The 16,499-nt window shown below is 38.1% G+C and overlaps 1 protein-coding gene across 2 annotated transcripts in view; it reads left to right on the top strand.

Moving 5' to 3' along the window:
- Positions 1-16,499, top strand: part of TMEM245 (transmembrane protein 245) — a 76,749-nt gene that overhangs the window by 47,636 nt on the left and 12,614 nt on the right. For both annotated transcript variants that reach the window (XM_038126749.1, XM_038126748.1), the window contains one exon: positions 2,201-2,346. In XM_038126749.1, coding sequence (XP_037982677.1) covers positions 2,201-2,346 — 146 coding nt within the window. The remainder of the gene's footprint in view (positions 1-2,200; positions 2,347-16,499) is intronic.

The following is a 16,499-nucleotide window of genomic DNA, read 5'->3' as shown; positions in this document are numbered from 1 at the left end:
ACTATGGAAAGGTCATGCTGTTTTGTCTTTGGTAAATTCTTTCTCATAGTCATCAGCAGGATCTTGAATTGTTGCTTAGGAAACAATTTAGGTATCTCAGATATCCTGTAAAGAGGTCTGAAAGCTTTTAGCCTCCAGTTGCTCTAAGACAGTACATATCTTTTGCTGCTGAATGTAGTATTTATGTTATTCTACTTGTTGGAAGAGTCAACAAGCCATTTGATAATACATTATTATATTCTGTGACTACAGGTTCTTTTTTGCATTTCTACACCTATTATGCTAAAGGAAATACGTTTATTTCCTAAAAGGCAGATACTCCAGAATTCCAAAATTTAATTTTGTGTGATGCTGTGCTTACATCTGTCTTTTAGCAGAAATTGAGTAGGGTTTGTAAGTTTTCCTGTCTTGTAGTTCAGCTTAATGCTATTTTATTCCATTGCTGTTGAATAGCAGTGGAATTTATTCCACAACCATCGCTTTGGCTTTCACCCTTCAGGTGGGTATGTCTGTCTTGTGTCTCCTTAAGAAAGCAAGTTTCTTCTGTAAACACTGGGGTAGAACAGTCAGGATAAGCAGACATTATGCTTACTGTGCTTAGAGCAGTATGCTGCTCTCTCTGTTGAAAACTGCATGTGCAGAAGAATCTGCTCAGTGAAAGAAAGACATGACATCATCTGGGTGCCTGCTTCAGTATAGAATTTTCTACTGAAATCAGAAAATATAGTAGCTTAGAAATGGCGGAGCCCATCAAGGAAGAGAAATAGCCATAATTTCAGAATTACAAAGGATGTTAAAATGTGATTTGAGATTCTCTTACTTGAAGCTGTAGCAAAACATAGCTGATACACTACTAGCGCTAGACTATCTCTCATAAAGCAAGGCCTAATTATTGTTTGTTTTTTTTTTAAGCTCAAAATTAATGTGAACAGCATCCTGTTAAAATCTGCTAATATAGTAACTTGTTTTATTAGCTAGATTGGTTTATCTCCCAAGGCAGAAGTTAAACGCCTGGGGAGATGGAATGTAGCCTAAACCAATATATGGCAATTTGGACGGGGGTCATTAGAGGTTAATAGTTAAATGTGACTTTCAGGTTTAAGTTTGGGAGGGCAGAGTAGGAGGAAAATGGGAGTAGCATTTTACTGAGTATAAAGAAATTAGGAACAGAGACAGATGTCATTTTGAGATTGGTAATGAAATATTGCAATGCTGTTTGCATTTTGTTTTCTGAGCATCTTCAGAGGGAGTGAAGGAAAAGAGCATGAGGTATCTGCAAACTGGATAAAATGCTTGAAAGTAAGAGACTTATGGAGATCAGGCTGTTTGGCTCATAAAGAAAAGATTAAGATGTGGTTTATTCTAGAATACAAGTAGTTAGGAAATACGGAAGGTGAAAGAATTCTTTCTAATCTTGGGAGGAAAGAAAAAATACCTGAGTTGTGTACATAAAGCAAATAGAAGCCATAGTTTACATTTGGAGCATACAGAATGGATTTTTCTTGTTTGAGGTATTCTGTTTCAAGATGGGCACAGTTCTGTGATTCATTCTTACCCAAGAAGAATGAGCCCACTTACAGGAAAATAAGAGAAACATAGTTGACTGCAACATAGAGGAAGCTAATCCAATCTGATGATAATTTCTTTGTCTTTTAACTGAAACAGTGGAACTGCCATCACTTCCACTGAGACTCATCATCAAACTCACTGGAGGAATATTCACTTAGGATTGCCAGCTCAACATAAAATATATGGTTGTGAATTTTTGTGTAATTCATATCTGATACTCAGCTGCATGATGACTCTTGAGACAGCCCAAATTTGTTTGGCAGTTTTGTTTGCTTGTTTTGAGAATAGATGTAACTATTCAGCAATTTTTTGATCTGCTAATCATGCTGAAAAAGAACCAAAGAGCCCCACAACTGTAATGTTTGTCAGCATTCTAGTTGTTTGGTCTAGATGGGACTTTAGAAAGAAGCTGAACAAAGACAGAAATTTTATAATGTTTAGCTGTAAATATTAAGTCCTTTTTGGAGCAGGGGAGAAAATAATTCTTTCAGCTCTGTTTTTCTAAATCCAGGCTTGTGGAAGAGTATCTTGTTCCTTTTCAGTAAAATTCAATATCTGAAGCATAGCTTCATACTCTGATTCTGTGGGGTATTTATTACCTTGTAATTTAAAACTTCATTTTGTTTTGCAGGTGATTTTTCTGACCACGCTGTTCTACCTGTTAAGCTCCAGTGATGAATATTACAAGCCAGTAAAATGGGTGATAAGCCTGACACCTTTGTCTCAGCCAGGTCCCTCCTCAAATATAGTTGGCCAATCCGTGGAGGAAGCAATAAGGTAAATTGCTGATTTCTTGCCCTTTGTTTAAAATTATTCTTTAAATTTGATGCTCAGCTGCAAATAATTAACAATTGCAACAGCTTGTGTTTCAAAGATGAGTTGCAAAAATGCTTTTAAGAACTTAGCATTGATGATTTTTCCCTTTTAATTTAATTGCACTTGGCTAAAAATTTTCAGAGGTCTGTCCTGTGGTGAATAGTAGTGTTTTGTAAAACTGCTACATCCATGACATCCCTAACTCATCAGAAAGCAGTGTTTGGAGTTGTGTTGGCAGTAACAGCTGGTGTAGCTCAGTAGGAGCAGATGCATGCAGCAAAACAGTAGAAATGGAGGACCTGACATCGGTGCTGTACACATTTCAGAATTATTTAGTTTGAAGTATTTTGTCTAATATTGGATAATAAATACCCATTTGTACCTGGAATGTATTAGATGTGCTTCTGGAGCATATTTTGCAGTTCAGTTTCACCCAAAAGAAATCTAGTTTGTGATGTCCATAAACCAAAGGAAACACCAGGGGAGTGCTCTCCTTATCACACTTGGAACACTACTGTGCTGCACCTACAGAGTGCATCCACAGTGTTTCATTTTGGGTTGCCATTTTTGTGTGTTGGCTCTAAACTACTTCAGTAATTAAAGGAGAATTTTTAAATGTTTTTAAATATGGTTCACAAAGATTTAATAGTAAAGCTATTTTTGGGGTGGTGCAGTAAAGTTCATTCATCACAGATTAATAAAATCATCAGCTTTCTCGTGTTAGCAGCTTCAAACACTAACATGCTGGTAATGTAATAAACTGGATTTTAAATAAGGTGTTTAAGTCATAGTTTACTTTTTCAAAACAGTTGATGGTCTGAAGTGAACAGACTTCATGCTGAATTCTGTATAGCCATTGCCTGTTGCACCACTGCTTTCTGTGTCATCTTGTGCATACACACAATACATGAGTAGGCTTTAAACCAGAGAGGTATTAAAGCTGCTTTCCAAACTCATTGCTAAATGTGTGCCATTTTAACAATGGCAAGTTTCTATTATATTGTGTAGGATCTTGAACAAGAATGCTAACTGCTGTAGTCATTTGAAATGAAGGGGCAATTCAGGTAAAAAGCAACAGATTTGGAATTCTGCCAAAAAGTTAATAGCTTTTCTCTTGAGTGACTGCTATTGAGTTTTCATTGATCACATGGTTAGTATCTCAGTTCTATCTTTTCTGAATAGTGTGAGTGGATTTAGAAACTGATACTAGTCTCACAAATTGTTCTCTTTAGCCCAGGGTAGAGTGGGACAGTGTGGAAAAGTAGGATATGGTTTATCTGGGCATGGATACAATGTGAAGAGGATTGTATTAAATGCAGTTATAAGTTTACAGGTATGTGACACAGGTGACCAAAGGTATTTCTCAGAATTGGAGTGGAGGAAAGAAAGAAAGTAATTTTAGAGAAGCCACAGGAAAATGAGTAGGAAAGAGCCAGCATGCATCAGTAACTGCAAATATGATGAGAAAAAGCCATGTCTGGAGAATCTGGACAATGTGGAATGGGAAGCAGCTTGTCATACACAAGGGACCTCGGTCTGTGTATTCACTAAGGTAGCCTGAATAAGTCACTCATATTTGATTGGAGTAGCCTGTACTTGGTGCCTTACTTGAATTCTTTGGAATGATTCTTCTGAGATTTTTGAGGTTCCTCACTTCTCAGTTGTACCTAAGGATTTATCCTAATGATTCTCAGTTAGCTTGAATTCCACTCAAAACTTACTGTGATCTTCAATATGTAAATATGGTGAGTGTAGTAACACTACACTACTAATTTCTCATGAATTTATGCATGCCCAATCTGTTGTCATATGAAAAACAATTGCTACTTCAAGCCCTTTCTTTTGTCCCAAAGTAGCAACTATTCATTCTTTTCGGAGATGAGTTGTTGCTGCAGAGGTAGGAACCTAAAAATGGCTCCTTCACCTCATCTGTAAATGGCATGCAAAATGGATATTAGTGCTTGGTGGTAGGATGGAAGAGGCTCCATTTGTGTTATGAATTATCAAATCATGAAACTTCTGTAGTTGCTTTCATTATTAGACTATGGCAGCATTACACAATATGAATTCACCCTCAAAATATCCACACTTTCAAGTTGACCAAAAAGATTCAGTTAATAAATCTCAAAAGTCACCAGCTGTGTTCCAGCTCCCACCACTCTTCACCAGGACGTACCATGTGCACAAAACTAAGACAGTGTCTAACTAGTCCTGTCTAGACGGCAGGGATCCTCCTGGCAAGAGATAGACCTAATCTCTCTGTTGCTCCTAAACCAAATGCCGTAAGAGCAATCATCCTCCATGTTGCCAGTCACTGCTGTGCTCTTCTACTAAAAATGTGTTTGTGAAAAGCGCTAGGAAACTTGGATGTAATCAAGGAAGTCTGTTCCCTTGTGTGCTTTGCCATTTATTTCAGAGGAAAAGAGCAAGGGGGAAAGAAGAGGAGGGCAATTGGCAACTCATTTCTGTTGAAATCCCTTAATTTAAAGATGTTACCAAACGAGCTCTTAACGATCTTTTCCCATTTCAGTTTCTCTCATCGGAACTGTGCTGTGTTTTTTATTTTATGGACTATAAATAGCTATAAATTTTATAAATACTTTTCTAACTCCTTTAATGGTGAGTTTGCAAATACAGTGGCAGTTCTCTGTTCACATAAATAGATTTATGAGCTGTATGGGGGTAAGAGCAGCTTTGCAGGCTGCTTTGAGCCAAATGTTGAATTTCAACTGTTTCTGACAAAATACCACAGATTATAAATTTGAACTTAAGTAGTGGGAAAAAATGGATGCAGCTGTGGTGACACTATAGGAGTTTTGAAGAAGCTGAGTGTAATCCAAGAACTACCTGCTGCAAACCATGGGATGAATTGCCCTGCTGGCCTTTGATACGAAGTTTATTCATCCAGGATGCCAGAGAAGCAAAATGCCAGTAAGCATGTATCAGGTGGTGGGATTGAGCAAGGAGGGATTTGACAAGAGCATCATGCTATGCCTTTTCCAAGAGCTTGTCTGGCAAACCTAGTGGTACAAAGGCAGAGCTGTGGAAGACAGAAGATCACGTGGAGGCACCAGCACAGCTCCACCAAGGACAAGTTGTGCCGGGAAAAGCATGAGCCTTTGAGGAGGTGACTGTCCTCAAAGGAGGACCAGGGGACAGCAGTGACTGCCACTTGCTCTGACTTTAGCAAGGCTTGTGACAGCCTCCCACATTAACCATCTGGGTGAGCATGGGCAGGAGAAGGGGATAGCTGTAGGAGCTCTGCTGTGTGCTCAGCAGGACAAATTCCAACTCTGGGGATGCTGCTGGTGGTACTGTGACTCAGGGCAGTGATGGGTGATGCTGGTGATGGTCTGGAGTGAGGGCTTGGGTGATGGTGGGAGATCACCTTCTGTGTGGTTATGGGTATCCCTTCCGATCTGTGGAAGGCAGGACAGCTGATAGGAATGTCCCTTGCCACGTGGGGAAGGCAGCAGCTTGATGGAAGGAAAGTCCTCCTTCAGGCCTTAGACGAGATGGCACCTCTTTATGAGGGGCAGTGGGAAAGAAGGGGCCATGCAACCCTTGACAGTCAACAGAAGAACTCTTTTCTAGGTCTCCCTTGGGACTGGAAGATCAAACTAAGGAATGATCTGCTGCTAGTTTGGTCTTTTCCTGTGTTGTGAATGTGACTATAAGCTGGGCATTTGCCTTTACCCCAGATACATGCCTTTGTACCAGGCAGTGCTGCCTGCCTCCAAGCAGCCCTCCAGATGGGAACTGGCAGTGTTTGGACTATGGAACAAACACAGATTTGCAAATTGGTCATAAACCAGTTTTCCCAATTTTGAGTAACTTGCATCATGAAAATGCTCCTATGATTTTATACTAAACACTTGTGTGTGCTTTGTTGTCATATATTGCATTTGTGTCTCCTCATTGTTTGTATCTGTGGAAGGCAGCATTTAATCTACAGGGAAGAGGAAAGGTCAGTAGTTATGTGATGACTCCCTAAAACACAGTAAAAAATCTGGGAGTAAGATTACTACCGATGGCATATGTGACCACAGGGATTGCTAAATGATGTATCAAGTACTGGTTCTCTTTCAAATCAGCCAATTCAAAATTCCATGCTGGAATTTCATGTGCCATTGCCTGTAAATGAGGTGGGAAATAAAAATTTAGGAAAGTTATAATCATCCCCAATACTGCTAGTGCCTCAGCAGTAAAAGAGCTTCTGTTCTCTAGTAGTTTTGGTCTTTCAAGCCAGTTGGTGTATCTGTTTTCTTTTTTCTTTGGTTTGCTATCTCAGGTTGTTCTCAGTCTGATTTTAACTTTCTTGGTGTGGCCACATTTCATTACTCTTTTTTAATTCTTGGTATATTCTTCATTTGTCCTTTGCATTTAATCCCTCCACAGTTCTGTCTTTTTTTTTCTTTTTTTATTTCCTTTTATTTTTCTTCCTATTTTTTTGCCTGTTTTCCGTACTGCATAAGTGGGTATCAGGACAAAAATGTGATGAATTACAAAGGTAATATTTCATCATGTGTGAGAGTCTCTCTTTACTGACAGCGGTGGTTAGTTGCCTGTGAATATAGTAAATACATTATTTACTTACACTGAAACCACTTAAAGTCAGCCATAGGAACAAAGAAAGGGAAACAGGGAGGGACCTGACAGCTGTGGCAGAAGGTTTATGCCAGAGTAGGTTGAGCTGCAGGAATTCTTTTGGCACTACTCTGTCAGGTTTAAGAAGATGATTTGATTTAGAAACTTTGGAGGACCACTTGGATGAGTTTACTGTATTTTGATAATTTTAATTCTCAAGAATAGTTAGTGAATTTTTTCATTGTAACTATAATAAATAAAGTAGTATTTTGAAGGTTCAGGGGAATCATTATCTGCCCATAATAGTGTGAGATTTGCTTTGTTCAGAAGGGTTCTGTAAAATAAAGTTGGTTATGAGTCATCTACTTTTCCTACTTATTTTCCTACTTAGCTTAAGTAGGAAAATTAAATTATTTACCCCTGAACTAGGGACGGGGTGCTCTTGCCCGGATTTTTATTTTTGTTTTGTTTTTGTCCTGAATGGATGAAGCAGTAATTCTCCAAATCACAGGTTTCCAAGTAGTAGCATGCACACCTTTGCCTGAACCATTTTCCTTTCCCTGAGCAGCATGTCGTTCTCTTCCTGAATGCACCATACCCTTCTTCCCTGAAGCTCCCATTCTGCTTGCTCTGGTGGAGATATTGCACATTACTAAGTTGCATGTTCTCACGGCCTCAGTGCAATTTAGTGTGTGCGATACTTTCACATGAGTGCATGCACACGGGTATGGCTGTGGCTTAAAGTTACTGCAGCTTTCAGTTCTGGTGGGGCCTGATTACATTGTGAAATGGTCTTAAAGCCAGATCAGTGTTTTGAGTGATGCCTTGAAACTTGTGTTAGTGGAAGTTTGTTCAGTAATGCCAGGAAGATGAGTACTCTTTGTTTTCAATTTGAGAAAGGTTATCATTATTTGCTTCATTTTCTCCATTTGCCATGCACGCCTCAAATTTGAGCAGATATTTCATTGGTTATAAAAAAATTACTTAAAATATTACTTATTTCAAAATAGGAAATTTTTATCCTTAGCTGAAATTGGCTGGAAAGTCAAAAGGAAGATTTGATGTGGAAAAAACCTATAGTGTCTTGATGAATGAAATAGGTTCTTAATGAAATTTCAACTTTTATTTATTAACATCTAAAGAGATCTGTAAAGAGCTAGCATGCAAATAAACAAACAAACAAAAATCTCAGCTGTTTAAACATCTAATTGGTTTGCTGTGGCATCCTGGCAGTGATTATGGAGAAAATGAGACAATGATACAATTCCCACAGAAAACAATAATCTTCCAGCATGTTAAGCTAATGCTTAGAAAAAGCAAAATGTGTGATCTTGTTTATTTTACTGCAACATTAATTATTTCTTTCAGATTAATTTTTCAAAGAAAACTGTTAACTGATTGTGTTTTGACAGAATTTTTGCATGCAGTGAATGTTCTTTAGTAGCAGAAGTTAATTCTTGCTGAAATCTTATGTCACAGGAATGCATTTAATAGGACCTTACTGAAATTTTTCAAGCTTTGCTTAAGGTGTATGTTATGAGGTGGGACTAGAATTGAACAATTGTCTTAATGATTCTGTCTTAATCATGAAGCCAATGGCATCCTGGCTTGTATCAGCAGCAGCGTGGCTGGTGGGACCAGGGCACCTGTACTCAGCCCTGGTGAGGTGACACCCTGGGTGCTGTGTCCAGTTCTGGACCCCTCAATGTAAGAAGGACATTGAGGTGCTGGAGCAAGTCCAGAGGAGGGCAGTTGAAGGTGGTGAAGGGTCTGAGCATGAGTCCTGTGAGAGGCAGCTGAGGGAGCTGGGGGTGTTGAGCCTGGAGAAAAGTGGGCTTGGGAGGGGTTTATCGCTCTCTACAACTCCTGAAAGGAGGCTGCAGCCGGATGGGGGTTGGCCTCTTCTCTCAGATATGAGAGGAAACAGCCTCAAGTGGCACCAGGGAAGATTCAAGTTGGACATTAGGAAGAATTGCTTCACAGAAAGACATTCCTTCATTGCAACATTGCTTCACAATGTTGTCAAACGGTGGAGTGGACTGTCCAGGGAGGTGGTGAAATCACCATTCCTAGAAGTATTTAAGAATCAACCAGACAGGTTTAGTTTACAGGGTTGTGATGGGTCAAAGGTTGGACTGGATGATGTTGGAGGTTTTTTCCAACCTAAATGATTGTATGATTCTCTAATGAAGTAATTGCCTAGTCTAAAATTTGGGATAACAGACACTTATACTTTGTTTTTAATTACACTGAAGAAAGGAAAGCTTTGCCTGAGTTATTGGAAAAAGAGTACAATGTAGTCTGTAAATCTATAAGAGATGCCACATTGTTTTGGTACATATGCTGAACCAAACTGAAAATAACCATAACTTGATTATTTTAGTGGGGTAGATAGTAGTATTTTTAAGCTGCCTATTTTAGTAGCAATAAACACGTGACTTGCTCACACCACTTTTTTAGTCTTAAATATTCTTGTATTTGCAAAAAGGACCACCCTAGGATTTGTCTTCACCCGTATTGCCTTTTATATAGAAAATACTTCTTAAAAACAAAAGATGTCTGTGAATTGCTTTATGTACACATTATTTCAATCAGTTATTCAAAGAAAATGGATCTTCAAAGAAAATTTCAGAAAATAATTTATTTGCTCATACTTAATCTTTACTCCAAAATTTACCTGAAACTATGAAAAAAAAAGTTCATTATTATACATATATAATTTTGGTGAAGCATGTCACAGTCTGTAAATTTCATCTGAATTTTACAGTTTACTACCCTTAATTTACAAGGTTATCTAAGTGCATAACCTGATGCTGAAGCAGACAGTTCTGTTCTCTCTGCCCTGCAGGCTGGTATCAAACACATTGAGAGGCTACTGAGGACTCCTTGCTTTATGAGGGACAGTGCTGATATTTTGCTATTGGCTTCTTTCATATTGCAAATGGCATGTTTTGTATGTTCTAACAGTAGTTTGTCTTAGTGCGTATTTCTAGTGTGTAATTCTCTGTCTGTCCAGTGTTTTTTAAGACCAAAAATATCTGTAAACATGCAGAGGATGTGGGTTACTGCATGTCGAGTGGGAGCACATTTTATTGTAACTACACTGCATCTTAGGTACAAGTCCCCTAATTATGTGTTGCACTTAGGCTTTATTTACACACTGCTTTTCTTTACTACAGCAACTTTTTAAAAGTTACCTATAGCTCAAAGCCCAATATTTGAATGAATGATTAATTGGTAATGACATAAACTGTACCAGTAAAGAGAGTGATGCTTAAGTTATATCTGGAATTTAGATCAGCCATTAGTTTTTCTCTTTGCTTCTAAGGCAGGCAAACTGGAAGGGATAGAAAGAAAAAGATTGCTGAAAGACTTAATTAATTATATAGGAGAAAGTTATTCCATCAGGTATTTCTAAGAATAAAAATATAATATTAGAATTATTTTTAGTATAATGTTGCAGGGTTCTGTGTTTGCACATCTGATAATTCTTTATGTGTGTTTTAATGTTGCAGTATGTGTTTTTATAACCTTGGTTAGATTTCTACTGTCTAAAATACAGATCTATTGTATTGTAAGAAGACAGCACGAAGTCTTACATAAAACTTCAGGATTTCCTGATATTTCCAAGATTTAACATCACAGCTTTAGCTTTTCACTCCTTCAAGTTATAAGGTCAATCCATTGTATATTGTCTCCACCAACATAAGAAATGAAAATACTCCCTTCTTTAAGCTTGTGTTTCATAATTTTATAATAGGAATAATCTGAACAGCCTAGGAGTTCCTAAATATAAGACTGCAATGGATCTCAAGCAGTATTGACTCAAGACAGCTGTTGTTCTCAGTAATGAACTTTTCAAGCTAAAATGGCAATCCTAAAGAATTTACATCCTTACAAGTTGTGTGGGGAGCAATAAATATTAATGCCAGTGCATGCTAATAGCTGAGTAAGGCTGAAGGGAAGAGAGTGCGTATCTGAACAACGAAATATTAAAGGCCATGGAAATGAGAAACTATCCTCTTAAAAGCTGAAGTTTTTGCTATGAAATGAAAGGATCATAAACTTCAGCAGATAGAAGTAGGCATAAAGCACCTAGAAATAGGTGCTGAGTTGGATTCATTTACTCAAAGCTCCATAAAGTGCTATTAAACAAAAGTATAATTTTTTACATGCGACAGGAGCAACAAGCAGTGAGTGGGCTGAGGGGATGACAAGGGGTATTCAGCAAGCACAAGGCTCAGGTTGTTGCAGGGGGGGAGGTAAATTGATGCTGTTTTGCTTACTGCTGTGAAGGTAAGTAGGTTTTACAATGTGATTCCCTCTTTCTTATGGATGAGCTTTATTATGGAAAGCAGAATCTCTCAGAAATTATAGTGACTGTAGAAGAGCTTCTAGAAAAAAAACCAGATTAAATAAGCAATAGCAAATTGTTGGGAATTACTGATGATAAGTCACTATAGAAATCTCAGGGGCAAAATAAAAAAAAATTGTTCCAGGTAACCCAGGAAGTACATACTTGTAGGCTGGATGGGTATTGGTACTGTAGGGCTTAGTAGGAACCAGCACCTGGTGAATATGATTTAGTTGCAAAGAATCAGTGGAGTTTTCACTGAAGAGAAGTTCTGCCTCATTCCTCATGTTTTTTGAAGTGTGGGCAAGCAAGATCCTTAATAAGTTCATATGTGTGCTGTGTTCTACCAAAATTTAATAAAGGCTTTTTACAGGATCATTTTCCTGAGACTTTCAAGGCTAAGGGATATTGTCTTTATACAGGAAGAGTGTAGGTTTAAATTAGATATAAGGAAGAAATTCTTTACTGTGAGAGTGGTGAGACACTGGAACAGGTTTCCCAGAGAAGTCGTGGATGCAGCAGGATTGTAGACAAAGTCAGTTAGAAGACAGCAGTGTCTGGGAAGTAAAATGACTGATGAAATGTATTGTAGATGACAGTGATGCATGTGAGGGAGAACCAGTCCTAACTTCACACATAAACTGATTACTGCTGTGCTGACTCTTATCACTTGGGAGCTATATTTTCTGGTACACAGGCTGGCTCAGTGATAGGTAATACTTAAAAAAACATGTGCCAGGCATATCAAACGTTAAGATTTGTTGCTATAGACCTATAAAACTGAAACACAGAATAGTACTCCCATTGTATGGAACTGTGAGTAACTGTGTGTCATTCTGGTTCCTGTATCTCAAAAAGCTAAGAGTGCAACAAGACTGGTTAGAGAAATGAAGGCATGCATCAGTTTCTCTATGAGGAATGACTGAGCTCATTAGGACTCTTCAGCCTTGAAAAAAGGATGTTACACAATTGAAGTTTGTAAAATCAGAACCAGTGTAAAAAGGATGACTGAGTTGGACTGTCTATGGTCCCTTCTTGGATAAAATCTCAGCATCACCACAAAGTGACCAGGCACTTCCAAAAAGTCTGTTGGTTCATGCAGCAGGCAGAAGGGCATGGGTAAGATCTTGCAAAAGAACACTGGAGTTGCAGCAACTTTCATGATTGAACAGGAGGACTAACAAGATACATTAACTGAAGATTAATTATGAGGTTCATAATATCCCCTGAGGTGGAAGTAGAGGTTGGAAGAATGCTCAGGGGGGATTGTTGAAGAGGTTTCTCTATTTCTTTGGTTCCCTTAGCATCTGCTTCTGGACTCTACTGGAGATGGGATGCTGGCTAGACAGATGTTTGGTGTGAACAAGTTTGCCTTTTTATATGTTATGTTCCAAGATCAATTTTAAGATCAGTGTAAAAATTGTCTAATCATGATAAAAATCTGGAAATGTTAGAAATAGGTGATTCAGAAATAAATGGTCCTTTCAAATGTGTTTCTCAGAAGAATAATTGTAAGCTTACAATTACAGGCCAAAGTAGTAATTAAAAAATTAATACAAATACAAAGGCATTTTAAAGAAATAGTCAGATATAGAATTTCTCACAGGTTAATTGTTATTTTTCACAGAATCTAGACATTTCTCTGTTAGGGAAGAAAGTCTGTGTGCCACTGTGTATTTCAGACTGGTTGCCACACTTTAATGGTGTTTTGATAAAGTCATTGGAGCCTTGTCCTGGGCAACACCTTGGGAGGTGTATGCAGTATTTGCATCAGTTATACCATCTGGAGGAACCATGCTTTGATAGAAGACTGTATCACTTTATCTGATTAGTGTCATTACTAGCCTGCATATGTTGGAGCTCTTTTGTTTAGTTGTATCATTCATGAGGAAGAATTAATTTCAGCAGCAAAACTGTTAAAATCTTGTCATGGAGTCATCTCTGAAAGTAATTTGCATATTTACAGTGCTCCTGAGATGATCTTACTCTGTCAAGAAATGCTTCCTGCCACTTCAGCTTTATCCGTAGCTGGAATCTATCTTAGTGCACTTAGCTTACTTTCATGTTAAATTTGAAACTGAAATATAAAGAGGGACATTTTTTTATCCCTAAAAGAACAGAGTGCTTAAAGAGTGTCAAAGAACAGCTTAAGAGGTTTTTTTCAAAAGGACTTACTGAAGTAATTTCATTCTTCAGTGTTCACCTGGTGATCACTTGAAATTTGGGGGATCATTGTAGAAGAAGAATGCGTTGGTCTTTTCAAAGATAATAGCTGTCACTGGCAGCTTGTCTTTTGCAACAGATCTTGGTGGTGTGTGAAGAAAGAAAAGTTCTTCGCACACCATGGAGAGTACTTTGCTTTTGAAGTTATGGTGACAGTGAGTGTTAATGTCAGCTGGGGTAAGACAGCACTGATATGTTCTTGCTCTCCAGCCATGAGTGTACTGGCTTCTTTCCTGGTGGGAATGCAACTATTTAGGTCACTGCTTATGAGTTGGCTGGGGAATGGAGACCTGAGCTATTTTGTTAAAACTAACCCATCATGTAACCATTGTGATGAATTCACTGTAAAAATGAAAAAGCTGAATTCATTGTAGAAAGTGTCATGGCACATAATGAAGAACGTGCTGGCAGGTAGACAGAGGAAGGTTCCTCTGGGACAGAAGTGAATCTTTGGAACAGGGGAATGGAAGGGCTCCTTTCCTGGGACACTTCTGAGCTAACCTGTTCTGAAGATAAATTTTGAAACCATGCTGTGAAGTTTTGAATGCATTTCTCTTATACTTTGAACTCTCTTTTAAAATGTGATGGTTATATTCCCAAGAGAAGCTGAATAGCTGAGGTCTCTTAAAGCATCATTCTGAACTAGTCAGTTCTCTGTACAGAAAGGTTTGCAACAAAGATGTAGTACAATCCTTTTAGTGTGTACTCAGAGAATATGGGAAAATACCAAACATCAGTGGTGTGAGAAAGATGACAAGAGTGAAATTGTCTTATTCCAACAGTGTCTTTGGCTGTCTTTACCAAGCTTGCATTTTAATTGGATTATAAACTGTTGTATGGATTGTAAAGGGTTTTGTAAGGAATTTAGAGAAATGCTATTTCTTGCAAACTTTTCCAAAGATAAATACCACTTTTTTCTAGTTTTTACTCTCATGCCCATTTACAAGCCAGGGTTCATATGCCTGTTCATATAAATTTAGTATAATAACCAGAAAATCCCTCTTCTGAATTTATGATATGCTTACTCTAATCTTTTTGGTAACTCAAATTCTCATTATTTCAGCCCATATGCTCTTTTTTCCTCCAATGCTCTCGGAGCAGAGATCTAGAAAATCAAATAACCTCCAAGGTCAAAAAATCCATGATCTGAGCTGAAGGGCTCTTTTCAGCGGGGGCTGCTGCAGCATTAGGTTGAAATTTTTGAAATCTCATTGTGTCAGTAACAGTGAGCAGACTTTATCTGCAGGCTCTGTGAAGTGCACCTGAATTCAGGTGGACTTACATTTGATATAAGCTACAGTAGTAATAAAAGGGGTGCTCTAGACTTTTTATGGCCAGTCTGTAAAAGAGAATAAAAAAAATCCGCAAAACCCTGAAAAGGCCCTTTCCCTTGTGGAGTCTACAAGCAAATTCACTACCTTAGGGACAGACCTTAGTAAAATGAACTTTTACCCAAAAATAAAAAAAAAGTAGGCCAGCTGTGCAGAAGCATTTCACAGAAGTTTCTTCATTTTTATTCTGAATAATATGTAGTATGACCCATGTCCTCTGATTTTTATTTATTTTAATTTTACATGCTTTTCAAAGCTCACTAAAATGGAATATGTATGTCTGAGTATTCCTTGTGCCAAATCGGCATGAAGTGCTCATAAATTACACATTTGCAGATGACAGCTCTTGCAGGTAAAGTGGTTCATCCAGATACAGTGCCAAAGTGAGACGTGAGCAGCAATTGGATTTTCTGATTTCTGAATCTTACAATTACTCTTGTATGTGAAAAGAAGATGTATGTGTGCCAGTAATGTATTAAGAGATGAAACTTACTTACTGTCATAATTACACCAGGAAGGTCTGCATTTTACAGATGGTAATAAATTCATGCAGCACTGGCACTAGCACACCCACATCATCTTTAAGGTCTGGTATCTCAGGTGCAGAGTAGCTGAAACAAACTGCTGATAAAATTCTAGTTAGTGTTTTCAGATTTTTTTTTTTTTTGCTGCCTTAACCATGAAGCAAAATAGATATGAATTTCCAGACTTTAAGATAAAATTTTTAGTTTTTGTGTCAGTTACCAGAAAGTAACAAATATGAGTTTTCAGAGAGATGAAGGTCCTCATGGTTCACACCTGCCACACAGTAGTATCCCCTGTGCCTTTGTTTTGTTTTATTACTTCAGTTGAGGCAGACACACACCAGGGGAAGGGAGAGGAGGAGAATGAGACTAGGTTCGGCCTCCTCTCTCCTCATGCTTCATCATTGTCACTTCCTAACTTCCCAGCACTGTGAAGTGGCTTCTCCTCTCAGTATATTAGTTGTGAGTGTTAAAAGCATGGAGCCAGTGAGATGCTGTACTGTTCTACACTCTATCAGGTATGCATTGTTTGGCCTTTGAAACATATTATGTGTCAACTTGCAGAATGACATCAGAGCAGGACTACCTGTTAGTCCTGGACTAGTTTTTCTGTTGTTCTACCAGTGCATCTGTCTGCCAAGTCCTTGAGCTGAGACTAAGAAAGCAACTTGTTTTTTAGACACCTTCAATGTTTTGTTCCCCTGGGTTGCTGTCTCTCTATTGGTTACCATAATAGCACTGTCTTCTCTTCTTCTGTGGTCTCTCTGGGGAAATCTAAAATGATTGCTTGTAGGTGGTTATTTTAATTTCAGCTGAAGTTGATACTTCACATACTTTTCTCAAGCTAGAGGCCTGTCTCATCTCTTGTACACTGAAATGTAGTTTTGGTGCATACCTATAGAAAATGTTAAGACCTTGTTAATTTTACTACAGTACAGAAAACTGCTTTTTGGAAAAAAATAAGGAGATACTCAAGGACTGTTACAAAAATTTTTGACAACTGTGATGTGTTTGTGCCATAGTTCCTGTCGGATAAGAAAAAGATTTGCTTGAAGATTACTGCACAGGTTCTTCTTAGAAAGATATTATGCTCTT

The sequence above is a fragment of the Motacilla alba genome, chromosome 2, assembly GCF_015832195.1.
Source record: "Motacilla alba alba isolate MOTALB_02 chromosome 2, Motacilla_alba_V1.0_pri, whole genome shotgun sequence".
NCBI classification, from domain to species: Eukaryota; Metazoa; Chordata; class Aves; order Passeriformes; family Motacillidae; genus Motacilla; species Motacilla alba.
Note: the sequence above shows the minus strand (reverse complement) of the source record. Positions and strands in the feature narration are given on the sequence as shown.